The 21,972-nt window shown below is 44.9% G+C and overlaps 2 protein-coding genes across 3 annotated transcripts in view; one reads left to right on the forward strand and one right to left on the reverse strand.

Moving 5' to 3' along the window:
• Positions 1–8,312, forward strand: part of NUP153 (nucleoporin 153) — a 76,407-nt gene extending 68,095 nt beyond the window's left edge. For both annotated transcript variants that reach the window (XM_039248581.1, XM_039248582.1), the window contains 4 exons: positions 545–901; positions 1,549–1,821; positions 6,540–6,711; positions 6,946–8,312. In XM_039248581.1, coding sequence (XP_039104512.1) covers positions 545–901; positions 1,549–1,821; positions 6,540–6,711; positions 6,946–7,030 — 887 coding nt within the window. In that variant the 3' untranslated portion in view covers positions 7,031–8,312. The remainder of the gene's footprint in view (positions 1–544; positions 902–1,548; positions 1,822–6,539; positions 6,712–6,945) is intronic.
• A 2,247-nt stretch (positions 8,313–10,559) lies between these two features.
• FAM8A1 (family with sequence similarity 8 member A1) lies at positions 10,560–20,559 on the reverse strand. The gene is made up of 5 exons (XM_039248585.1): positions 19,742–20,559; positions 17,957–18,077; positions 16,187–16,310; positions 15,472–15,611; positions 10,560–14,056 (listed from the first exon to the last, which is right to left on the reverse strand). Exons 1-5 carry the CDS (start codon positions 20,457–20,459, stop codon positions 13,912–13,914), a joined length of 1,248 nt encoding a protein of 415 aa, XP_039104516.1. The 5' UTR covers positions 20,460–20,559; the 3' UTR covers positions 10,560–13,911.
• Between the last annotated feature and the right edge of the window lie 1,413 nt (positions 20,560–21,972).

Below are 21,972 nucleotides of genomic sequence, written 5' to 3' on the forward strand. Positions count from 1 at the left end.
AGAATGGCAGGCACACAACCAGGTTTCCTACTATCAACCAGACTATTAAGCTGCAGTAATTAAAACAGTCTAATAATAGAGGAATCAAATGTGCACATATTTAGAAATTTAGTATGTCCTAAAGGTGGAGTTACAAATTAGTGAGTGAAGGGTGCCCTGGTCAGTAAATGACTGTCGTTGGGTAAATTACAATTTTGCTAACATAAATTGCAAAATCCAGAGGACAGCTACCCCGCACTGTGCTGTTACCCATAGTCTTCAGTTGGATGTGTTGAAGTTAAGGGATGGTTTTATTCTTATTAATCTGACTGCTGAGAGCTCGCCTTACATCAGACAAAGTTCAGACGCCCATCAAAGGAAAGGTGAATGTATTTGCTTACATCAAAATTTAGTGTAACCTGTACACTGGATGAATGAATCTTTATAAAAAACTTAAATGTTTCTGTTTTCCAATGAATTTGTAGACTGTAGGGAAGGAGAAAGTGCTTTCTGTGATTCCTTGTTCTTAACGATTTTTGTTTGCATCTTCATTTCTGTCTTACAGATCAAGGTGCAGCAAAGCCAGTGTTTAGTTTCTTGAACAACAGTTCTTCTAACTCCAGCGCACCGGCAACTTCGGCTGCCGGGGCCATATTCGGTGGTTCCACCACCGCCTCCAGCGCGCCCGCGGCCGCCTTCGTGTTTGGACAGGCCGGCAGCCCTGTGAGCAGCTCTGCCTTCGGGAGCTCGGCGGAGTCCAGCACTTCTCAGGCTCTGCTGTTTCCTCAGGACGGCAAACCGGCAGCCACGTGCAGCACGGCCACAGCGGTCACGCCGTTCGTCTTCGGTCCAGGGGCCGGCTGTAGTAGCCCTGCGGCCGCCGCCTTCAGCTTTGGGGCTTCCACCACGGCCGGCTCCGCAGGTGCATTTAAAACAGAAAAACGTTGTGGTTGGATTGTTTAGTTCTGTCTGCTCTTAGCAGGTAACGTGGCGGGTTGTCACAGAACAGCCCGGGTGCTGTTAGGTCACCTACACCCGGGGGATTGTAGCCGTTCACTACATGGAATCCTGTGCGCTTTGCATTCAGTTTAATAGAACTGATTCCTGGGAGGAATTTTCCTGATCTCGACGAGAGTGTAATCCTTAATTTTTCCAGTTGTTCTTTCTGAAATGTTAGGTCGTTACATAACCAGACACCGGGGACTGTTTCATTAGATGGTGGTCCACATTACGTAGTATATACATGAGGACGGCATCCGCTGATCTCTGCAGTGCGTTGTATGTCTGTGAGGATCAGTTGTCGTCTTCGATGGATCCCTTTACCTAAAAATACTTGGTCGTGGAGGTGGGGACTCTTGGCTAATAGCTTAGGTTTGTGTGAGTTTCTATATGGTTTTAGGAAATGATAGAATCGTATTAATTATTATTCAAAACTTGTCCTGACGGGACTTATTCAGCAAGGTAAGTATCCGAAAAGAAGCTTAAAAATTGCTGCTGGTTTGTAGATCTTTCTTAAGGATTATGTGGTTGTAGCTGTTGGGTGACATAAGTGTCTCTCTGGGCCTCTAGGATCCTCCTTCGTATTTGGCACCGGACTTTCAGCACCATCTGCCAGTCCAGCATTTGGTGTTACCCAAACCCCAACATTTGGACAAAGTCAAGGTGCCAGCCAGCCTGCTCCCTCAGGCTTTGGAGCCCTGTCCTCTTCCGCAGCATTGTTCTCTGCCGGTTCTCAGCCCACGCCGCCTGCTTTCGGGCCGGTGCCAAGCAGCAGCCAGCCTCCCGTGTTTGGACAACAGCCGAGTCAATCTGCATTTGGCTCTGCAGCAGCTCCTAGTTCCAGTAAGTGTGTGCTAGTCACGTAGTTTGCATCTGGACCTGCGCGCGGCATGTCTTCTAATAGAAGAGTATTTGGATTTTGAAGCCATGCAGATGTCTTATTTTTTAAAATGTCTCATACTTGGCAGAATAAGAAAGTATATGTTTGGACTTTATAACATAAACAACATTCTCAACTTTCATACTGTTAAGCGCTTGAAGGTATTGATGTATGTGATTAAAATGTAGCTATTTCTCACTCTGTGATGCAGATGGGGGTTCATTCAGTCCCATTTCTCCCCATCTGAGTTTGGGAGCACTGCAGCCTAGATTCCTGCCATAGTTTCTAGTCCTCGCTGTGGGACATTTTACGTGCCCAGTGCAGTGCCCTCCTGGGACCGGGCAGCGCAGGTATCTCAGGGTACTTTCTGTGGGATGACACTTGACTGGCAGTATGTAAACAAGTACATGTTTTAGAATCTGGCTAATCACGTTGTACTTGATGTGCTTCCTCAGAACTGCACGATGTGCATTGTTCTCACTGTGAAATACAACATCACGTAGAAAAGCGTGAAACATCAATGAACAGTGTGATGTCGCAGCAAACACATGTGTAGCCCACTGCCCAGGAGCCCCTCCTCCGGTCCCTCTTTTTGACCGCACCCCTTTCCTTGCTCTGATGTGTCCTGGTTTTTATGATCATCACTTTGTGGGTTTTATTTAACGTGAACTGCTGATACGTGAATCTCTACAAGATACCGTTTTGCCTTATTTTAACTATATATAAATGGAATCTTCCTGTTTCCAGTCTTTTGGTTCTTGTGTCTTTCACTTTTACTTGTAAAGCACATCCATGTTTCTATGTACAGTTTGTTCATTTTCATTGTAGAGTAAATCCGTTTTTGAACATACTGTGATTTATCCATATACTGCTGTTTTTAGCTGTGAGGACATGCAGCTTTGTTCCTCCCTGTGCCCGTGCTGGGGGGCACGCATGTGTGTTTTTCGAAGGTGCGTACTCGAGAGCAGGGCACTGAACGCCGAGGCGTGCGTGTCTGTCTTCTACTTTAAAACATAACACAGGCTTGGCCTGGCAGATTGTGCCCATTCATGTCCTGCTGTCTGTTATGAGGATTCTCATATTTGGACTCCACTTGATTTCATTTTTATGTGAATTGTTTTTATAAGGGTTTTTTTTTTTTTAATGTGTGTGTTTGGCTATTTTTCTCTTCCATTGTTTTCTTATTTTCTAGGAATTTTTAATGTATTCTGGATATTAGTAGTTTGTCAGTACAGGCAGAACTTCTGTGACATGTGTTAACCATTTTAATCAGGATTAATTGAGTTCTCTCACTGTGTGGCATCGGAGAGTTTAGTTTTCCTTCACTCGGTGACATTTCCCTCCGTCCTCCTGACCTGGGGACCGCTGTGTGCTCAGACCAGGGGTTCGAGTGTGCAGACGCTATGTGGTATATGCCGTGCTATTTTCTCTCCAGGGTTTTGTTTTCTCCGGCACGAATGACCCGTGTCTGTGTTAAAAATGTCTTTGTACCTCAGTAGTTGCAACTTTAGCTCTTCCCCTGTTCCTATAGATCACTTCTCAGCATTTTCAAATACATTGGCTGTGTGTTATTTAGAACCTGAAAGAAAACTTTTCCAGAATCTTCTAACCTGCTCCTCCCACCAGGCTTTCTAGGCCCACTGTTGATCTGTGGTCTTTGCATCTCTTTTTACCTTCCTCTCAAAGGAATCTCTTTGCTGGATGACGTCAGTGTTGTCTTCTTACCCCTTGGTTTTAATAGAGCAGATCTTCCAGTGATTTCTGGAGCCCTCAGGGAAGAAAACTTTGAGACCTTACATTTCTGGAAGTATTTTCATTATGCCCCTGTGTTTGGTAAGATTTTGGTTGAGTACAGATTTGGATTGGAAATAATTTCCATAGTATTAAAGGCATCTCTCCATCGCGGACTTTCTGGCTTTCTGAGTTGTTCCTGAACTCTTTCTTCATCTTTGCTTTTTGACCCATTTCTTCTTTCTGGAATCACGTTAGAATCTTTTGCCTCCAGTGTTCTGATGTAGCAAGAAGCTGTTCCTTGCTCTGGATGCATTTTCACCCATTGATTTTGTAAGGAATTTAGTCTGTCCTTTTGTGAACTTCCATTCTTGGGAATTTTTTCTTGAATGATCTCTTTGGAGATTTTTGTGCCTCACTCTTCTTTAACTTCTGCTCTTTCCTTTTTGTCCTTTCTGCACCCTCTGGGAAGATTTCTTCCGTTCATCTTTTATTCCTCCTTCTGTCGAGATTTTACTTCTGCTGGTATTACTTTTTAATTTCAAGTGTTCTTTTTCTGTGGGTGCATCCTTTTACATCCTTTGGGTTTTGTTCCCGCATCTCCACCTCTTGGACTCCTGAGGATATGAGTGATGAGGTGCAGGTGTCTTCCTTAAGCTGGTGTTCAGCCAGTTTTCTCCAAAGTGCTTATCTCTTGTATTGCTTTGGTCTGGGTTTTCCTTAGGAAGCACTTTCCTCGGATGTCTGGTCCGGCTTGGCTCTGCCTTCGTTTGTCTTAAATTGTAGTAAAAGAATAATTAACGTGAGACCCATCCTTTCAACACCTAAGTGTACAGCACAGTGTTGTTACCTGTAGACACGATGCAGTGCTGCTGATTGCTAGCACTTCCTCATCCTGCACAACTGGAGCTTGACATCCATCGAGGAGCACCTCCCCCCCTCCCCCCGTCTCTCTCCTGCCCTACTCACCCCCCGCCCCCCCACCTCTGGCAGCCACCATCCCTCTCTCTGCTTCTATAGTTTGGCTATTTCAGATCCCTCATGTAAACGACGTCAGGCAGGACTTGTCATTCTGTGACTGCCTTATTTCACTTAGCATGATGTCCTCCACAGAGTCCTTCATGTTTTTGCATATTGTAAGATTTTTTTAATGAGAGGACGAACAGCCATTATATATGATGTGCATTGTTTTCCTTTCTTCATCTATCAGTGGACATTTAGGGGGGGTTCCACATCTTGGCTATTGTAAATAATGCTGCAGTGAACCTGGGAGTCCAGATATCTCTTCAAGATTCTGATTTCAAATCTTTTGGATGAACACCCAGAATGGGCTTGCTGGATCATATGCTAGAACCTATTTTTAATTTCTTGACGAACCTCCACACTTTTCCAGTGGCTGCACCAGTTCACGTTCCCTCCAGCGGGGCGCGGGGTCCCTTGTCTTCAAAGGCTCGTGAGCCCTTGTTGTCTCTTGTTTTTTTGATGACGACAGCCCTCCTAACAGGTGTGAGGTGATAGCTCACTGTGGTTTTGATTTGCATTTTCCTGATGGTGAGCGATGTTGAGTGAATATCTTTTCGCTTACCTGCTGGCTATTTATGAGTCATCTTTGGAGATGTCTGCTCAAGTTTTTGTCCATTTTTTTTTAATGTTTGAGAGAGAGGGAGCACAAGTAGGGAGGGGGCAGAGAGAGGGCAAGAGAGAAAATCCTTTGCAGGCTCCACGCTGTCAGTGCAGAGCCTGACATGGGGCTCGAACTCATGAAACCCTGAGATCATGACCTGAGCTGAAATCAAGAGTTGGATGCTTAACCAACTGAGCCACCCAGGTGCCCCGCTTTTTGTCTATTTTTAAATCAGGTTATTTGTGGGGTTTTGTGACTGTTGAGTTGTAGAAGTTGTTTACGTATTCTGGATATCTGCTCCTTATCAGATAAATGGTTTGCAAATATCTTTGCCCGTTCAACTCAAAATTTAGTGAGTGCGGGGCACCTAAGTACCACTTGACAATTCTTTGTGCTTAGATAGGCTTGTAGGTCTTGAGTTTCCTCGTAGGTGTATCTGCCTGGCCTGTTTGCTGGGGAAGACCTGGGCCTTAGTGTCCGCACATCTGGAGTCCCCGAGAAGCTCATTCGCGGTCTCCTGCCTGGAGGGCACGTGTGCTCCTGGCCGCCTGGGTTCGGGGGCGGGCAGGGCTGCGGCTCCCAGCCTTCACCCTGCCTTACTCCTCCTGATTTCCATAGGACGTCCTTGCCTTCCTGTGTGATGCCCCCCCCCGCCCCCCCATCCCCTGCCAGAGTGCCAGAGACCCCTCCAGAGATTGCTGGGCTGGAGAAGTCCCCTCTTGTTTGTGCCGGGTCAGGACCAGTCTGGACGTCTGTCGCCCACACAGATGGTCTCCCGCCTTCCATGTTGCAGCCCACCCACGTCCTCCCACTCGTGGCCCCGGGGCCCGGGGGTGTGTCTCGTGTCCGGGGGCGCCGCCCCCATGTGTGCCCCGCTGCCGGCCCTGCAGGAGACTGCGTCCTGGGCTCCCCCCCCCCCCCCCCCCCCCCCCCCCCCCCCCCCCCGAGAAGGCCGCTCGGTTTGGCGTTGTCTCCTCTCCCTCGTCCTTGTAAAAACCCCTTGACTGTGACTTTAGCATCATTTGTGAAGACATTAGTGCCGAATGTTGATCCTGCTGTCTTTATCCAGAAGCCTCTTCTACCCACCCGCTTGGTCACGGGGGAGTCAGGCCACTTGTCAGGGGGCGTGTGAGTGTGTTGCACGTGTCAGCGGAGAAAATGCGTCCTTCTGACTTTCCTCGAATTAAGCGATGAATTAAGTGATCAGAAGGAAGAGAGCTTGGCCCCACCCTTCTCTCCCCTCCCCTGCTGCTCGGGAGGGCAGAGTCCTTACTAGAAATCCCAGCTTTTTGCCTTAATGACCTTTTTCTGCTTTATCTATCGTAGCGTCAGTTTTCCAGTTTGGCAGCAGCACCACAAATTTCAACTTCACGAACAATAACCCGTCGGGAGTGTTCACGTTCCGTGCGAATCCCGGCGCGCCTGCGGCCGCGGCCCAACCCTCGGCCTCCGGGAGCTTCGCGTTCACCCAGCCCACCACCACGGCCTTCAACATGGGGTAAGGTGGGGGGCCTTCACCGTGGGGTAAGGGGGCCTCACCCGTCGGGGCTGCATGTGTGTGTGTGTGTCCATGAGTTTGCCTGTGCCTCTGTGTGTGTGTGTGTCTGCGCGCGCGCCTGTGTGGGTGTGAGGCCACCGACCCCCCTCCCCCCCACTGGCAGCCTTGAGCAGCAGTAGGATTCTGGGGTTTCCTCTGAGCACCTTGTCATAACGAAATGTTTGTTTTTCACAGGTCAAACGGGAAAAATATGTTGTCTTCTTCTGGACCTTCAGTTTTAGGTCGCAAGATAAAGACTGCTGTCAGGCGCAGGAAATAAAGGTCACTTTGGTGTTGTACACACTTGCACAGCAGCCGGTGCCCTGCTTTTCAGATACTGGATTGTACTGTGTGCTGGGTTCTCTGAAGTCCGATCCGCCTAAAGACTTCTTTAATTTTGGGGTTTTCCTCCCTGTTTTCTTTCTTCACAGATGCCCCGCCCTCACCTCGCCCGCTCCCTTTTTAAAACAAATAATAGCTCAATTGGTGACTGATTCTTCAGCAAAAATCTGCCCCGGCACACGAGGCCCCGGCCTGGCGTAGGCTGGCCAGGGCCGCTCCGCGAATGGCTTTGTATAGAACCTGTGTGTCTGCACCACTACGTGCGTGGGTCCGCGCTGCTGGCTCGCACTGATGTTGTAATTAGATCGGAGGACTCCTGTATAGATTAGAGAGTGTTGAAGTGAGTGAGTTCTATGCCGAGTCTGTGCTGGTGTATGTGTGAAGTGAGTGAGTCGGGTGTCTTGTGCACTAAGCTTTTCTGATAGAGGAAGCCTGATGAAAGGATGGTCCGTGCTAAGGACTTATTAGATCTAGTTCATTCTCCATTTAATAATCCTCTGCTATTTCTATATTTTCATCCTATCACCTGTCTTGCCTTTTTCATTATTTTATTATGAAACTTGTGTAAATACAATTTGGTTTCTGTACTTTTTTGGCATAACATAAATCTGTGAACTTGAAATTTTAATTTTGTGTTAGAAAATTTGTTCGTTCTTTGTTTAGTCTTGTCTCAGATTTTATTATGTAAATCCCATTATTCAAAGTTGCCTAAATCCATTTGGAAATCTTTAAAAAAAATTGGGGATTCTTAAAGTGAATTTATTGGCTTTTCTGATCCAGTTTTGTTTGGACCAAAAACCAGTATTGTACAAAGTATTAAGCATATATTTTTATATTTACTGAAATGGACTGTGGTGACTTTGGATAATAAGGAAAAGTTTAATATTAAAGCCATGTTTATTACAGTATAATTAACATGTTAAACCATGGGATAAATGCCATCAATAAAAAATTATGAAATATTTTTCTTTCTAGTGTTAACTTATAACGAAGGTACCAGTGTTAATGGAAGGGAACCTTTGTATAAAGGTTTGCTACGGTCAGAGAAATTCCAAAGAATACATTTAAGTGATTTGGACGCCTCCTAAGTGAGGGGGACGCGTCTGAACGCAAAACATGTAGAAGGTACCGTGCTTTTTGTCTGGTGCTAGGAATCACGCCTACTTTGCATATAAATTGACTACCTTTTTAAAAGTTGAAAATAAACACACCTAACCATTTCTCATTGTATTTGTATCTTCCTTGAGAGGTGACTAGACGGTGTTTATTGTTTGAGCTCTCGGAGATGTGCAGCCTACAAAAACTTAAGTGGTTCTTTTGTGCGGAATTCTTGTGGATTGTGTTAGCGGATTTTTTTTTCTTAACTTGGTTTCTTCTGTGGTCTGTCAGAGAGCTGTTGGGACTGCATTTGCTAATTTTATGCTTAATTTGAGCACACAGTCCAAATTCAGAACTTGAAAAATGTTTATGAGCTTGTTTTTATATGTGTTTCCAATTTTGGAAAGATATTTTTCATATTGACAAAATTGCATATTAGCCTCTTAGGCCATCATCAGATGCTGGTTTTGGAGTAGACATTTTATAATTGTCACTTTATTAGTAATACACATTTGACACGGGCCTGTTTGGGGGCAAATGGTAAGGAATACTGGAAACCCGGTCTTAATGCTGAGATGTTAATGTCGAACTAAATTGCGGACTCGTTTATTATTGGCCATTCTCTAGGCTCGTGTGAATGGGAACATTAGGCTTTCTACTGTGGGGAAGATCTTCATAAGAAACATGCTAGAAATATAAAGTGACTGAAAATCGTATTCAAGGTGGTGTAGAAACGCAGTCTCCGGCGCACCCAAACTGAGGTCTAGAGAGCTGTATTCGGGACGTGGCACTTGGACTTGCCATCCCGACCGCGGTCCTTCTCGGGCTGCACACTAGCGATGCCCACGAGAGCCCCCCCTGCTCAGGGAGGTCTCCCGGCCGGGCTGGCTCCGGCTGCAGAGCCGCTCTCGGTGGCTGTGGTGGCTGTTGGTGGCAGGTTCAGGCAGGTTTCGTTTCGTGTTCCACACACCAGTGAGGCGTGAGGGCGGGTTGTTGGGAGAAGGGGAGTGCTGGAGGACCCCGGGTGCGGGAGGTCCCGGCCTGCCGCTTGCTGTGCTGCGTGGTTTTGAGTGAGTCAGGATTTGGGGTGTTAAGAAGTGGTGTAATTTAAACAATTGGAAACTGTCTTTAAGCTACCTGCCTTCATTAATATTTGTTCTAAATTCTTTCCTGCAGTCGTTTATGTAATTAGGGTTTTATTATTTGAAATTAGGGTGTTGGACTAATTTTGTTTTTTACTGTTTATTTTTGAGAGCGTGCTTGTGTGAGGGGGACAGAGGATCTGAAGCTGAAAGCCGATGTGGAGCTCGAACTCACAGACCATGAGATCATGACCTGAACCAAAGTCAGACGCTCAACTGACTGAGCCGCCCAGGTGCTTCTAAAGTGTTGGACTAATTTTAAAAATTTGTAACCAGGTAATTTAGTCTAACACTTTAATTTCAAATAATCCTAGTTATACGAAGTTTACTTTTAAAAATTTATTTTTCAACTATTGACATACCACATTCGTGCCAAGTATACAACATAATTCAGTAATTCTGCACGTTAGTCAGCGCTCACCGGTTCAGGGCAGTCACCGTTTGTCCCCATCTGTTCTTCTAGTATTGACTGCATTTGTCACGCTGTCCTTTTCATCTCCATGACTGCTTTCTGGGGTCTATTTAAAGTTTGAAACCCAGTGAAAACTGTACAAAGGTTAGCCTGTAGGTTTAATGGAAACTGGCACATCTGGTGTAGTAGAACTGAGAAAATGGGGTTGCACGGCTGTGTCTAGCGACACACACCACCTGAATTTACTAATAATATGGGAGGAGCTTGTAAAGCTTACCTTAAAAGTCCACTGTGGTTCCAAAATGTGTAGTTTGTGCCTGTGTAGACCTCAGACCAGGCCATTGTTTTAGCTACATTTAGGTTTGCCATCTTTCTTCTTCTTCTTGAGGACCTGTTCTGTATCCTGTCGTCCTCTGGATGCGTTACAATAGGAAATGTTTGAAAGAGCAGAACTGGGTTTAAATTGCCCAGCATGGTCGTTTACCAGCCACGAGACTTCGAACTTCTGGTTCTTCGTGTGTAAAGCGGGTCCTTAATATCTTGTATAATGCTTGGGACGGTTAACCACTTTAAGGAAAGGACAGGATTCGTTTAACATGAAACGCAGTCAGCTGTGAGTAACTTTTGAGTGACTTTGCTAAGAGAAGGTACATACCCCGGAGGAGGGATGGCTTTTTGGGAGACCTCTATTTCTGAAAGCACTCTAGCTGACTGCCATCCCCGTGAAGGCAGAGAATGCTAGAAAAGCCGAGCAAGGTCTCCTTAAGCAGGAAATTCTAGAGCAAATCTCAAATTAACAGTCAAAAACCAAAAGCATCGGTGATCAAGTATTTATTGAGACAAAGAATACAAATTGGTGGCATACAAATTATTAAAAATAGAATGCTGAATTTTATTTATAGGCAGGCCATCAGATACTGTTCGCGGGTCAAGCCCTACTATAATGAACCACAAGAAAATATACACACAGTTTGGGAGGAGGAACGTCACCCAGGCAAGGACTTCTTGTAAAGACTCTGACCTCCGGTATGGAGGCTGGGGAATGGCAAGTAAAGGAAACGATACCGGTCAGATTTTATGAATACTGCTGGGGGCATGTTCTTCCAAGGGACCGACAGCCTGTTCAACAGGGAGGAGTGTAGAATGAAAACAGTTCATCCCTGTCTCTCTCAAAGAGCCTTCTGCTCCTGATTAGTAAGTAGTGTAAACTCCTTTTTTACCTTCCTTTTGCTGGAAATACTTACGCGTAAGTAAAACACCCAAACGAGTCACGTAAGGGAACAAATCCTTTTAATGCAGCTAAAACGGCTTTCATTGGCATTTGAAACCGTGAACACTAAAAGCCTTATTTTTATAATTTAGACAAAGGGGCCCTCAAATGTGGGTTTTTTTTTCGTTTTTTGTTTTTTGTTTTTTTTTAACTCTAACTGTCTGGGTAAAATCGGAAGGTAAACAAATGTTTAAGTGACTTCTGAACCAGGGCTATGCAAGCATCAGTTGGGCAATACTTGAAAGGCTTTCTGTCCAAAATGGTGCCGGCTTTATTTTTATGGTCCCAGATGAATCTAAAAGCGCCGTCCTTGTGTACTCAACCCTGCTCAGCGTGAACACTCAATACGTCACACTTGTCTTACGGCGCCCTGGTCACCCTAGCTCGCTCCTTGTAGGTACTGAGATTTTCTAAATGTCTCAGTTACCTGCCTGTTCTGTGGTTTTCAGTAGGGCACATTCGCTGCCACAGTGTTCTGCCTCGACTTGACTTGGCTTTTGTCCGCTTGTTACTTCTCTGATAAAAGTGATAAATGTTTGTACTATGAAAACAACTTTCTTTTTGCCTTCTTAGGCTAGAGCTTCAAAGCATGAGAATTATACTCTGATGCAGAAAATTAGTATTTCTATAAATGAAATATATTAAAAAGGGTCTTTTGAGAAGATGGAGGTTCCACACACCCTCCCCCCTCAACCTGAAGAGAGAAAAACTCTCTCTCCTTCCCCATCGTTTCCTGTGATTTTTCCCCCCCAAGATTTGGGCATCAAAATCTCTTTTCCTAAGTGCTGAATTCTAAATACAGAAAGAGCCTTGCGTTTTGTTGTAAAGGCAAAGTAGGAATACTTTTATTTTCTAGGGCTATGTAACTTGAACTCTAAGATGGATCTAAATGAACCTACATAGATAGGATTCTGAATAACTCAGAGTGAATGTGCAATATTTTAAGAAGTTGAACTGGGTGACTTCCTTGCTTTTGTTTGACTATATAAATTAAAATAGCCTAGATGGTGAACCTTCCAATTTATCTGAGAGGTTAGAAAGATCTATTCCAGAGCTATATGGCTGACGGACATTTCAACTTGAATTCCCCGTCAGTGGCAAAAACAGTGTATCTCCTAATGCTAATGTATACACTGCTGAGTGGGAAGTTTCACCTTGAAGGGGCCATCAAGCTAAGTATCTTCCCAGGAGCTACAAGTGAATGATCCATTGAGTACTCTGACACACTGAACTGATAGGCTTTCTTTGATATTGAGTTTAATATAAAATTATTTTGAAAAACATGGTTTATGAAATTTTATAATAAAAAGGTATTAATAAGGACACTGTTAAGGTTTCTATAGACATCAAATGTGAATATTTTCACGGTTTTAAAGTCAAAGAAAAACCCATTTTAAAAACGGATATAGCGATAATATATCTGTCTTGCATTCTCTATCAAAGACCAAAAAAAAAAGAAAACCAAAGGTTAAGATTGGTCCTTTTAAGCAGTCTAATTATGAAGTGTCCAACAGAGTTTAGTGTTTTTTTGGGGGAAATCTCAGGGTTGGAGAAAATGCCTAAGAAGTAAAACTTTTTCAGATATATCTCAACACAGCTACCTGGGCCATCTAACAAAACATGCACACACTTAAAACACTAAGCTTTGTGTCAGTAGAAGAATAAATTAAAATGGCACTACACCAAGTATTTTAACATTTCCCTCAAAACACCATCCCTGGAAGACCCAAAGTGAGGTTTTGGCCCAAAGAACTTAGAAAAATGTCTGGAAATAACCTATCATTGTCTTAGACTTGTTCATAATGGGAAAATTGCTAATATTTAATAGATTACTAGGTTTTATCACGAAATACTAAGATTATGTAACTCCTTGAGGTTTCAAAAGTCATAGAACTATATAAAATATAGAAAGGAAACTAGCTAATGTGTAAATATCCTGTATAGAAACAGAAGTTCTATTAGAACACTGAAAAGCACTAACACTTTCTTCATGCTGCACACATACTGGGAATATTGTTTTACAGTAAATATGCAACAATCTGGAGAATAATGTTCCCCCACGTATTTATAGTTTGATTTAGGGCACTAAAAACACTTGCACATGAAATTAAATTTACGGTGAAAATTTAGGACCCCCCTCCCCCCCAAAAGCAATCACTAACTTACCTTTTCTTTAAAAAAAAAAATCAATGATAATACAGCAATAGGACTTAATACTTTTTCATCATCATGCAAAACTTGCCCCAAATACATGTCTGAACAGTAACGATACTTGTCAAGTGGCGTCATTCCCACAGTGCATTGCAGTACGGATCTGAGAACGTCATGAAGGGACTGGCTAAGCCTACCTCCTTTGCCCCTCTCTCTCTCTCACAGCTGACTCCCTTCCTCCCAGGGTGGGAGACAAGACGGATTACCAAATGTGTGTCCCCACCCCCTCTTCCCGAATGCAAAGACAACAATTGCCCCAAGAAGTGTTGACTAAAAGATGAGTTAATGTGTTTACAAAACACAACAGGACTTTTTCCATCATTCTGGGATAAACCAAAAGTTTTTTAAAGTTTCATCTGGAGATTTCAAAGCTGAAAGTGCTTTCAGCAAATTCTAATACCTTAGATCTTAAGAAAGTATACATTGTCCATTGTTGATTATAAAACCACTTGCCGCCTTTTCAATCTAAAAATTTTTAACATTTAAATTTAACAGATTTTTTCTTCTGGAAAAGTTCTTTGGCATTCAAGTAAAATCAATGCTTTCAGAATAGTCACCTGCATCACTGGAGCGACTGCTTTAATTTCTAAATCATCAATTAGTGTAACCCAGGGATACTGATGGCCTTGATACATAATTTAGTCTTGTCATTATTCCAGAGAGTATGGAATTCAGGGTTTTGGGCATCATCTAACCCCATTTCTCTTTACCACAATGGTTCCTGCTACAATGTCATAGGCTGTTCGATTATGCTGAAAAAACAGCAGTGTGATGAAAGCAGGGAAAAAAGAAGCAATAGAAAAATTCTTGATCAAAGCTCGTATAGTGGACCTAAAAAATTAAGGCAAAAAATCAGATAAATTATATACCAACCACGTACAGATTAACAGTATCCTATCAATTTCAAAATACATACTTAAAACATCCATTCAAAGTTCTGACAGTTTATCTGTGATATCTGAGTCACTTGCAGGTAGCATTATATTCTGATCAAACCATCTGGGCTCGTACTAAAGACTTCAACATAAAAGTAAGACTCGACCGTCACATGAAAAGCAGCACTAAATATGTCTTAGAAGGTGAGCTAGAGATTTACAGTATTTTCTCTGATATCTTGTAGACGAGCAACTATTTGCTTGCCTTTTCTACAGTAACTTGTGTTTAGGTCCTTCTAAACTAATACGCTTAATGCAGTCCCATTTTCTACCTTCTACGAAGCACTGACATTTTAAATTACTGTGTGTGTTCTTTCTTTGTGGGACGCTGTGATTAAAGAAAGCTTGAATAAAAGCTTTCAACCGTAGCTCAGAATGGAAACGTATCCTACTGGTGGCTAGATTTCTGAAAGGCTATAGAAAAGGCATAGTGGCGGAGAGTGTGGGCTGAGTCCAGAGCCATTTTCTACCAGTCACTTGTGTTTCATATCTGTACAGAGGGGATAATAGTACCTCCGGTACCTATCTTATTAATACATACTCACTGTTTTTAACAATGGCTATCATAGAAGAGGTGTTCGTGTTCAATAAACAGCCATTATTTGACTCTCATTAAAAGTAGCAATCAGGATTATGATAACCACAGAATTGTAAGGAAACTTGGGGGATATTAGGAACATCGAGGCTTCCAGGGTCTCTCATATTTCTGTATGTTAACAACCCAGTTTGAATCACGCTGGCAGCACTTCCAGCCAGTATCGTGTTTTGCTCAACTGACTGCCCCCAACTTAACTCCTGACAACCTGCATCCTCACTGTTTGAACCTCCTCACAGAGACACCCCAACGGCCACGCGTATGCCAAGTGTTACATGCTCTGCCCCTTAAGAGCTGGATGCACACATGCACCTCTGTCCAAACTCTTGCCGCCTATTCCGGACGGGAGGACGACAGGATTACCAAAGGGAGGCTAAAGGCAGATCAGTAACTGGCCCAATAACCACAGATTCAGAGAAAAATCAAACCAGATACAGAGCACTGGTACAGAGACCGCCCCAACCCTCATCCCTGTGACTGACAGTTCATAAGACGATCATCCTGCAATTGTATACTGAAGAGGGGTCTACGATCAAATAACAATTGAAAAACTCAAAACTTTTCCACTTTAAACCTAACAAAGTCTGTTACATGCCGTGAAGAAAAACCACCAACATCCTAAAAATACCGTATGAAATGGGAGAACTTGTGAATATGATGGATACTACACTTAAAATTATTTCTGTAAGTACACAGCGACCTAAGAAACGACTTACGTTGTGATGCTAACATTTGAAGAGGGAATCACCAAAACCCGACTCGGTGCGGTAAGCACTGATGTATCACACGTCACAACTCGAAGCCCCAGCAGGAACTTGCCGGGGGTGGCTCCGCCTGCCCCCCAAATGCAAATTATCTAAGGAAAGAAGGATAATTTTAATTTAGTAGTTCAACTCTGCTAATTTCAGAGATAAGTTCTCCTGCCATATTATTCATTAAAAATATTTTTCAAGTTGAAAGAATTTGCTACAGTACTCAGGTTCCCCCTGTAATGCATTTCTACCGGCCTCTAGCCCCTCAGCACCATGAGACATCTACTGTTAGATTTTCTGTAGCCCACTTTGTTGTTTTGAAGCAAGTTGTTTCTCTGGGAAAATACATTTGAAGTTGCACATTGAAAAACCAACATTTTCTCTGGAAAAATACATTTCAAGTTCCACAACCAATTTACAAGTATATTTTTGGACCAACATATTTAAGTACATTACAAAGAAATTGTAAATGTCTCCACTCAACTATTGTTTTTTTTTTTTTTTAACTTAAAAATACTCTATATTCAAGAACATCTGGAAAAAATTTTAAGAGACATTTGACAAAATATCAATATATTAATTGTAAATATATAATTGTAATAAATTTCCACTTCTTTTGTATTGGGTGATAATCTAAAATGAGAGTTAAATGTCAATATTTGCTGAGTCAGTAGCTTACCTCATAGAAACAAACTAATAATCTGTATATAAGAGCCACAATCATCATTTTCTGCAAGTCTTCCATTGATGTGTCTTCATCTATTTCTTCTATTATATAATGCATAGCAAACTTAGAGATATCCCTACACAAAATAATAGTTTTGGGTTATAAAGAATTAGTTTACAGCGCAACTGCATGGATATTTTTTCCATTAGTGTAAGCCACAAACTTTAACTGAAATTCTAAACTAATCTTTAGGTTTCCACCCATTTAGTGTCACAAGACATTCATTAGCCTGTTCAACAAATACACACTGCTGTGAGCAGGCACTGCACTAGCCCTGGAGATACAATGGTGAGGGCACTCAGCCTGGCCTTGGCCTCTGCTTTCATGGAGACTCTTACCTCCTAGACAAAGCAGAACACTAAGTGAGTAATGATAAAGTGGGATGAGGGTGATGACAAGAGAACCATAGGGCAGTATAGGAACACATACCAGGAACATTTACCATGGTGAGTGAAGCCTTCCCAGAAATGACATTTGAGCTGAGATCGGGAGATGAACCGAAGTTAGCCAGGCTAAGAGGGGGGAAGTTTCAGAGACAGGGACTGGCCAGAGAGCGAGCCTCAGGATGAGACTGTGAGAGAAGCTACAAGTACTTTGGCAGGGCTCAAATATTAAGTATAAAAGGTCACAAGTGATTAAAAAAGGAGAGCATCTGTTAAACCAACTGAAGACCAGACTTTATCCTGATGGCAGCAAGGAACCATTGAAGGCTTTAAGGTGGAGAGGGGCAGAATCAGAATTTATGATCTCTTTGGTTTATATCAGAGACTGGATTGAGACAAACAGGAGACGGGGGACTGAGGTAGCAGTTAGAAGACTTTTGCTGTGATCCAGAGAAGAGATGACACGAAGTGGGCTGGGGAGAGAAGCAGTGGCGATGAAGCACAGTCTCAGTCCAGAGGAAACTGAAGGCTTTTCAAGAGCCTGAAAGGAAGGGAGTCAGAACCTGGTTGGACGTGTTGGGGGCAGGGGAGTGGGAGAGGCAGGGAGGCGTCTCAGTAACACGCAGGTGCCAGGCAAGGGCTAGAAAATAATGACCACGAGGTTTGTATCTTAACACTATCACTTTCTACCTTTGCAATGATAAATTCTGGGCTTAACTTCTTATAAACCCAAACTTCAATTTATAAAATGGGGGCCACTGAACTACATCTCATAGCAGTGGCAAATGAAAGAATCCATATTATTCCTACATGCTTGCTTAGCATGTATAAAGTGCTTAGCAAGTGATAAGTGCGATATGATCATTAATATGAAAACAGGATTACTCAAATAGATGGCTCACTGTGTTCACGTGGGACTAGCCTGACCATATAAGCAATCCCACTTGGAAATGCCATCTAACTTATAATCAACAGTTGATCTACCAAAAGCTCGTTATGCCTGAGGAGGACACTAAGAGGGAAATTAGTGCCTGGCCCAACAGCGGAATTAAAAAAATATGTATATATGTATGTATCTCAAACCTTTACCTAACTTTTGGTAGGTCAGAGTCCCAGATCTTTCAGAATTTATTAAATGTTTTACTCTTTTTTGTAATTATTTCTTAAAACCACCAAGAATACAGTATGACAAAGCTTGTTACAGGAGCTCCCTATAGGAGCAATCATGACACTGGCACACACTGTCCATTTAGTCACTTGCAGGCGTGAACAGAACCTCAGAAAACAAGATCTCTATGCAGTAGACATTGAAACTTTTCTGCAAATAGTCTTAACTTACTTTATTCCACTGAGGTGCATAATGCTTAAGACAATCGTTGCTTTTATAAAGAACAGAATAAAGAAATCCACCATTTCTGCCATAAATCTGTGGGCCAAGGATGGAATAACATACTCTCTGCCTGTAAATTAAAAACAAGTAAGTAAAATGACTTATCTCACATAGGCCTTAGAACCCAAGCTAGGTAATAATGGGAGAACATAAAATCATGGTACAACTTGCTAATTAAAACCTTGCGACAGTTATTGGTATTGACTACATGAACAGTACCTGTTTTAAAACACAGCAACACTATTCCACTGTTTACTGAACAGTTTAAAAAGTTTGCTTTCACCCCCTCAATGTTTAAAAAGTGATTTCACAGATAAATTTAATTATTTGAGGTATTCAATACATTTCACTAGGGACTCAAATCAGAATCCAGGTGATCACAAGCCTATGTCACAAAATTAAACTTTAAAAAAAATTTTAAAGTAGGCTTCACACCCAGGGTGGAGCCCAGTGGGGGTGGGTGAGTGTGTGTGTGTGTGTGTGTGTGTAGAATGGACTCACTACCCTGAGATGAAGACCTGATGGGTGTATGTGTGTGTAAAACTGAACTCACAACCCTGAGATGAAGACCTGAGATTGACGGTGTGTGTGTGTGTGTGTGTGTAGAATTGAACTCACAACCCTGAGATGAAGACCTGAGCTGAGATCGAAGGGTGTGTGTGTGTGTGTGTGTGTGTGTGTGTGTGTGTAAAACTGAACTCACAACCCTGAGATGAAGACCTGAGATTGATGGGTATGTGTGTGTAGAATTGAACTCACAACCCTGAGATTAAGACCTGAGCTGAGATCGAAGGGTGTGTGTGTGTGTAGAACTGAACTCACAACCCTGAGATAAAGACCTGAGCTGAGATTGAGCTGGAAGCTAACCGACTGGGCCACCCAGGTGCCCCCCCACAAATTAAGCATTGTTTTGGTAAAAACCAAGGTTAGGTATAGACAATTACTAGAACGTATATACCTGTGTTCCTCATTCTACCCCCCCCATTCACTTAGTCTGTCTTGCTTTCTATGCAATAAATCCATTATCAATGTGACATCTCAAATTCTGAACACGATAAAAATTCAGGAACACTAGTTTTTGTCACACGTATCGGTGGCTGAGTAAACAAAAAGTCTAAACAAACCGTGTAACTAATGCAAAACATTCTGACTCCCATACAGAAGTAAACAGACAATACACAAGATCATTCAGCTAGGACCCAAAGTTCATAACCCCATTTGTATTCCTATAAATCTTTTATAACCGTCGGTCCCACTGTTCTTCATACAGGTAATATATAATTACATACTATATGAATACCATATGAATTACATACTATAGAAAAGCTTATATACCATATATCCTATCATGCAAAAATCATGTCTGGATTATTCCAGCACTACCAGCACCGCACCCCCAACCCCCACCAGCCGTCAAAACGGGTTTGCCACCTGAGAATTAAGCTTTGGATCCCTCTACGTCGCAGAAATCAAGGGCTCGGTTTGAGGAGCAAAGATCTCCTTACACATGGGTAGGACTAGTCCCAGGAGTAAAGGAACCAACTCGGAGAGCCAGGTCTCAAGGAAAAAACGGCAGCCTCGCGCCACACTTCGGGAACGTAAGGCCTGGGCAGACGACAGCGGCCGAACGCGGAGAAATGCCAGCTGCAGTCGTCAAAGGCGGACCTGCCTCCCCGCCGCCGAGCTCCCCTGAGACCCTTCCGCTCCGCCCAACCTCCCCGCCGCGCTCCTCACCTGCCTGCCGCCCGGTCTCGCTCGGGGCCCGCGAAGGGGCGGCGGAGCCCACCCTGGTCACCGGCGCTGCGCGGGCGGATCCCTGCGCGTTCGGGGCCCGGGGCCCCAGCCCCGCCGCGGGAGCCGCGGTGGTGACGCCGGAGGCCGCCGCCGGGTCGGGCCCGGCAGCCGCGGCGCTCAGGAAGTAGAAGGGGTTGTAATAGCCCAGCTGGGGGGGCGGCGGCGGCGCGGCCGGGGGGGCGGCGGCGCCTCCGCCCGAGGGGTGGCTCGGCGCGGGCGGCTGCGGGCTGCAGTAGGCGGGGAAGGCGGCCAGGCCGCTGTGCCAGGTGAGGTAGCCGCAGTAGGACTGCCACAGCCACTCGTGCACCTGCCGGGAGTACTCGCGGGCGCTCAGCCGCGCCGGCCTCTCTCGCGGCGCGGCGGCCTCGGGCGCCTCCCGGCCTGCCGGCTCCGGCGGCCCCGCACTGGAGCCGGGGGCCGCCTCCCCGCACTTCCCGGACTCGCGCGGCAGCTCCGACTCCTCGGCGGCGGCCGCAGCGAGCGCGAGGCCCGGGGCGGGGGGCCGGCCCGGGGCCTGGGGCTCGGCCTGCGGCCCGGCCCGGGGGCGCGGGGTGGCGGCGGCAGAAGGGCCTCTCAGGGGAGGGGCGGGCTCGGGGTCCCCTCCGCCGTCGTCCTGCCCCGGAGGGCGGCCTCGGGCTTCCTCCGGCCCCTCTGCCATCGTCGCCTCAGCAGCACCCTCGGCGGTCCTGTCACTGCGCCGTCTCCCTCCCCCACTAGCCCCTCCCCAACGGCCCGGTAGCCACCGCAGCAGCCGCAGGCGTCAACAATCCGCCACCGGAAGCGGAAACCCCGCCTCTGCCCAGCGTCGCCGGCCGCGGGGCGGCGCAGGCGGAGGGCGGGGCGTGGAGAGAGGTGCCGAGAGCTCCCGGCGCGAGCGGCGGACGCCGGTGTCGCGGACGCCGGGGGCTCTTGGCTCGTCGGTTGTGGGGCTCGCGCTGCCCGCCCCTCCCCCTCCTTTCACATTCTTAATAAAGCCGGAGGCCCGTGGCTTCCGCACGTCATCCTCTGGGAAGTGGACTCAGTGTGTCCCAGGCGACTGCCGGCGGAGGAAGAGGGTGGACAGACAAGTCCTGGGTCCCTACTACCGAGCCGCCGCGACCGCTTGGGTCCCCAGGCCCGGGGCTTGTGGCTTATTTCCGCCTGCATTAGTTCCAGTTAATTAGCCCTTGGTCATTTGTACTCAGGAGAATGACACAAGACATGTGCCCTTAAGAGGATAAGAAATTACAACCAAACTAAACAAGGTAGTGAGGCTCAGCTGCAGAGATTTTCCGTGTAAAAGAAAGGGGGAAGGATTATGCGGACTTAAGATCCAGACTCTCTCCTTATCCTGGAGCTAATTTGTGTCTGTAAAACCTTATTTCCACTGCTGTTCACTCTAGCAAAACTGCCTTGTCTCACTCAACCTTGGTGCCTGTTCCTTTATTTTCTGCTCCAAGGCAAGGCCCGTTCGCATCCCAGGGCTTCAGAGTTTTTTCTGAATACCCTGGTCCAGGCAGGATTTCCCTTCCTCTGAACTACATAAATGTATATATCGTGCCTTATATATTTGTATTTTTAATATACTTAACTATGTCATAAAGTTGATTAATAGGAATATGTTTTTGTATCCCAGTACCTACAAGGGACCAAGTACTGTGGTTACACTTGTTAACAACGATGTCCAGGATCCTTCTTGACTTTGCTCTGGTAAATATAATATTAAAAAGGTGTGACTTTAACCCTTAGGACATTCGTTAGATCATTTGGTTAAAGGGAAGGACATTTCATGAAACACTTGAAGAGTTGTTTAAGACAATAGGAGTATAATAAGGATCCAAATAAGGGAAGGCTCATGGCCGTCTGTAGCTGGAAAGATTGCCGTTAATAAATTTGTTTTTAAAAACTGTGAGGAAGGAGGGCAGGGTGGCTCAGTCGGTTAAGCCTCCAACTCTTGGTTTCATCTCAGGTCATGATCTCGGGGTTCACGGGCTCCAGCCCTTCAGCTGGCCCTTCAACCGGCTCTGCACTGCCTGCTTGGATTCTGTCTCTCTCTGCCCCTCCCCTGCTTGTGCTCTCTCCTTTTGTCTGTTGTCTGTCTCTCTCTCGCAAAACCAACAAACAAATACATATTGTGAGGAAGTTGTAACGTTTTAACAACTAAGCACTCCAAGTTTTGGGCGGTGGGAGTG

Source organism: Hyaena hyaena, unplaced genomic scaffold (genome assembly GCF_003009895.1).
Source record: "Hyaena hyaena isolate Hyena2069 unplaced genomic scaffold, ASM300989v1 scaffold_313, whole genome shotgun sequence".
In the NCBI taxonomy this organism is placed as follows: domain Eukaryota; kingdom Metazoa; phylum Chordata; class Mammalia; order Carnivora; family Hyaenidae; genus Hyaena; species Hyaena hyaena.

Bases quoted from the DNA above. Each gene is read 5' to 3' on its own strand.
- FAM8A1 (XM_039248585.1), bottom strand. From the start codon at position 20,459: ATGGCAGAGGGGCCGGAGGAAGCCCGAGGCCGCCCTCCGGGGCAGGAC. The intron at 15,612-16,186 runs GTAAGCTACTGA...TTCTTTCCTTAG, and splicing joins TATTAGTTTGTTTCTATGAG to ATAATTTGCATTTGGGGGGC. The intron at 14,057-15,471 runs GTAAGTCGTTTC...TTAATTTTTTAG, and splicing joins TCAAATGTTAGCATCACAAC to GTCCACTATACGAGCTTTGA.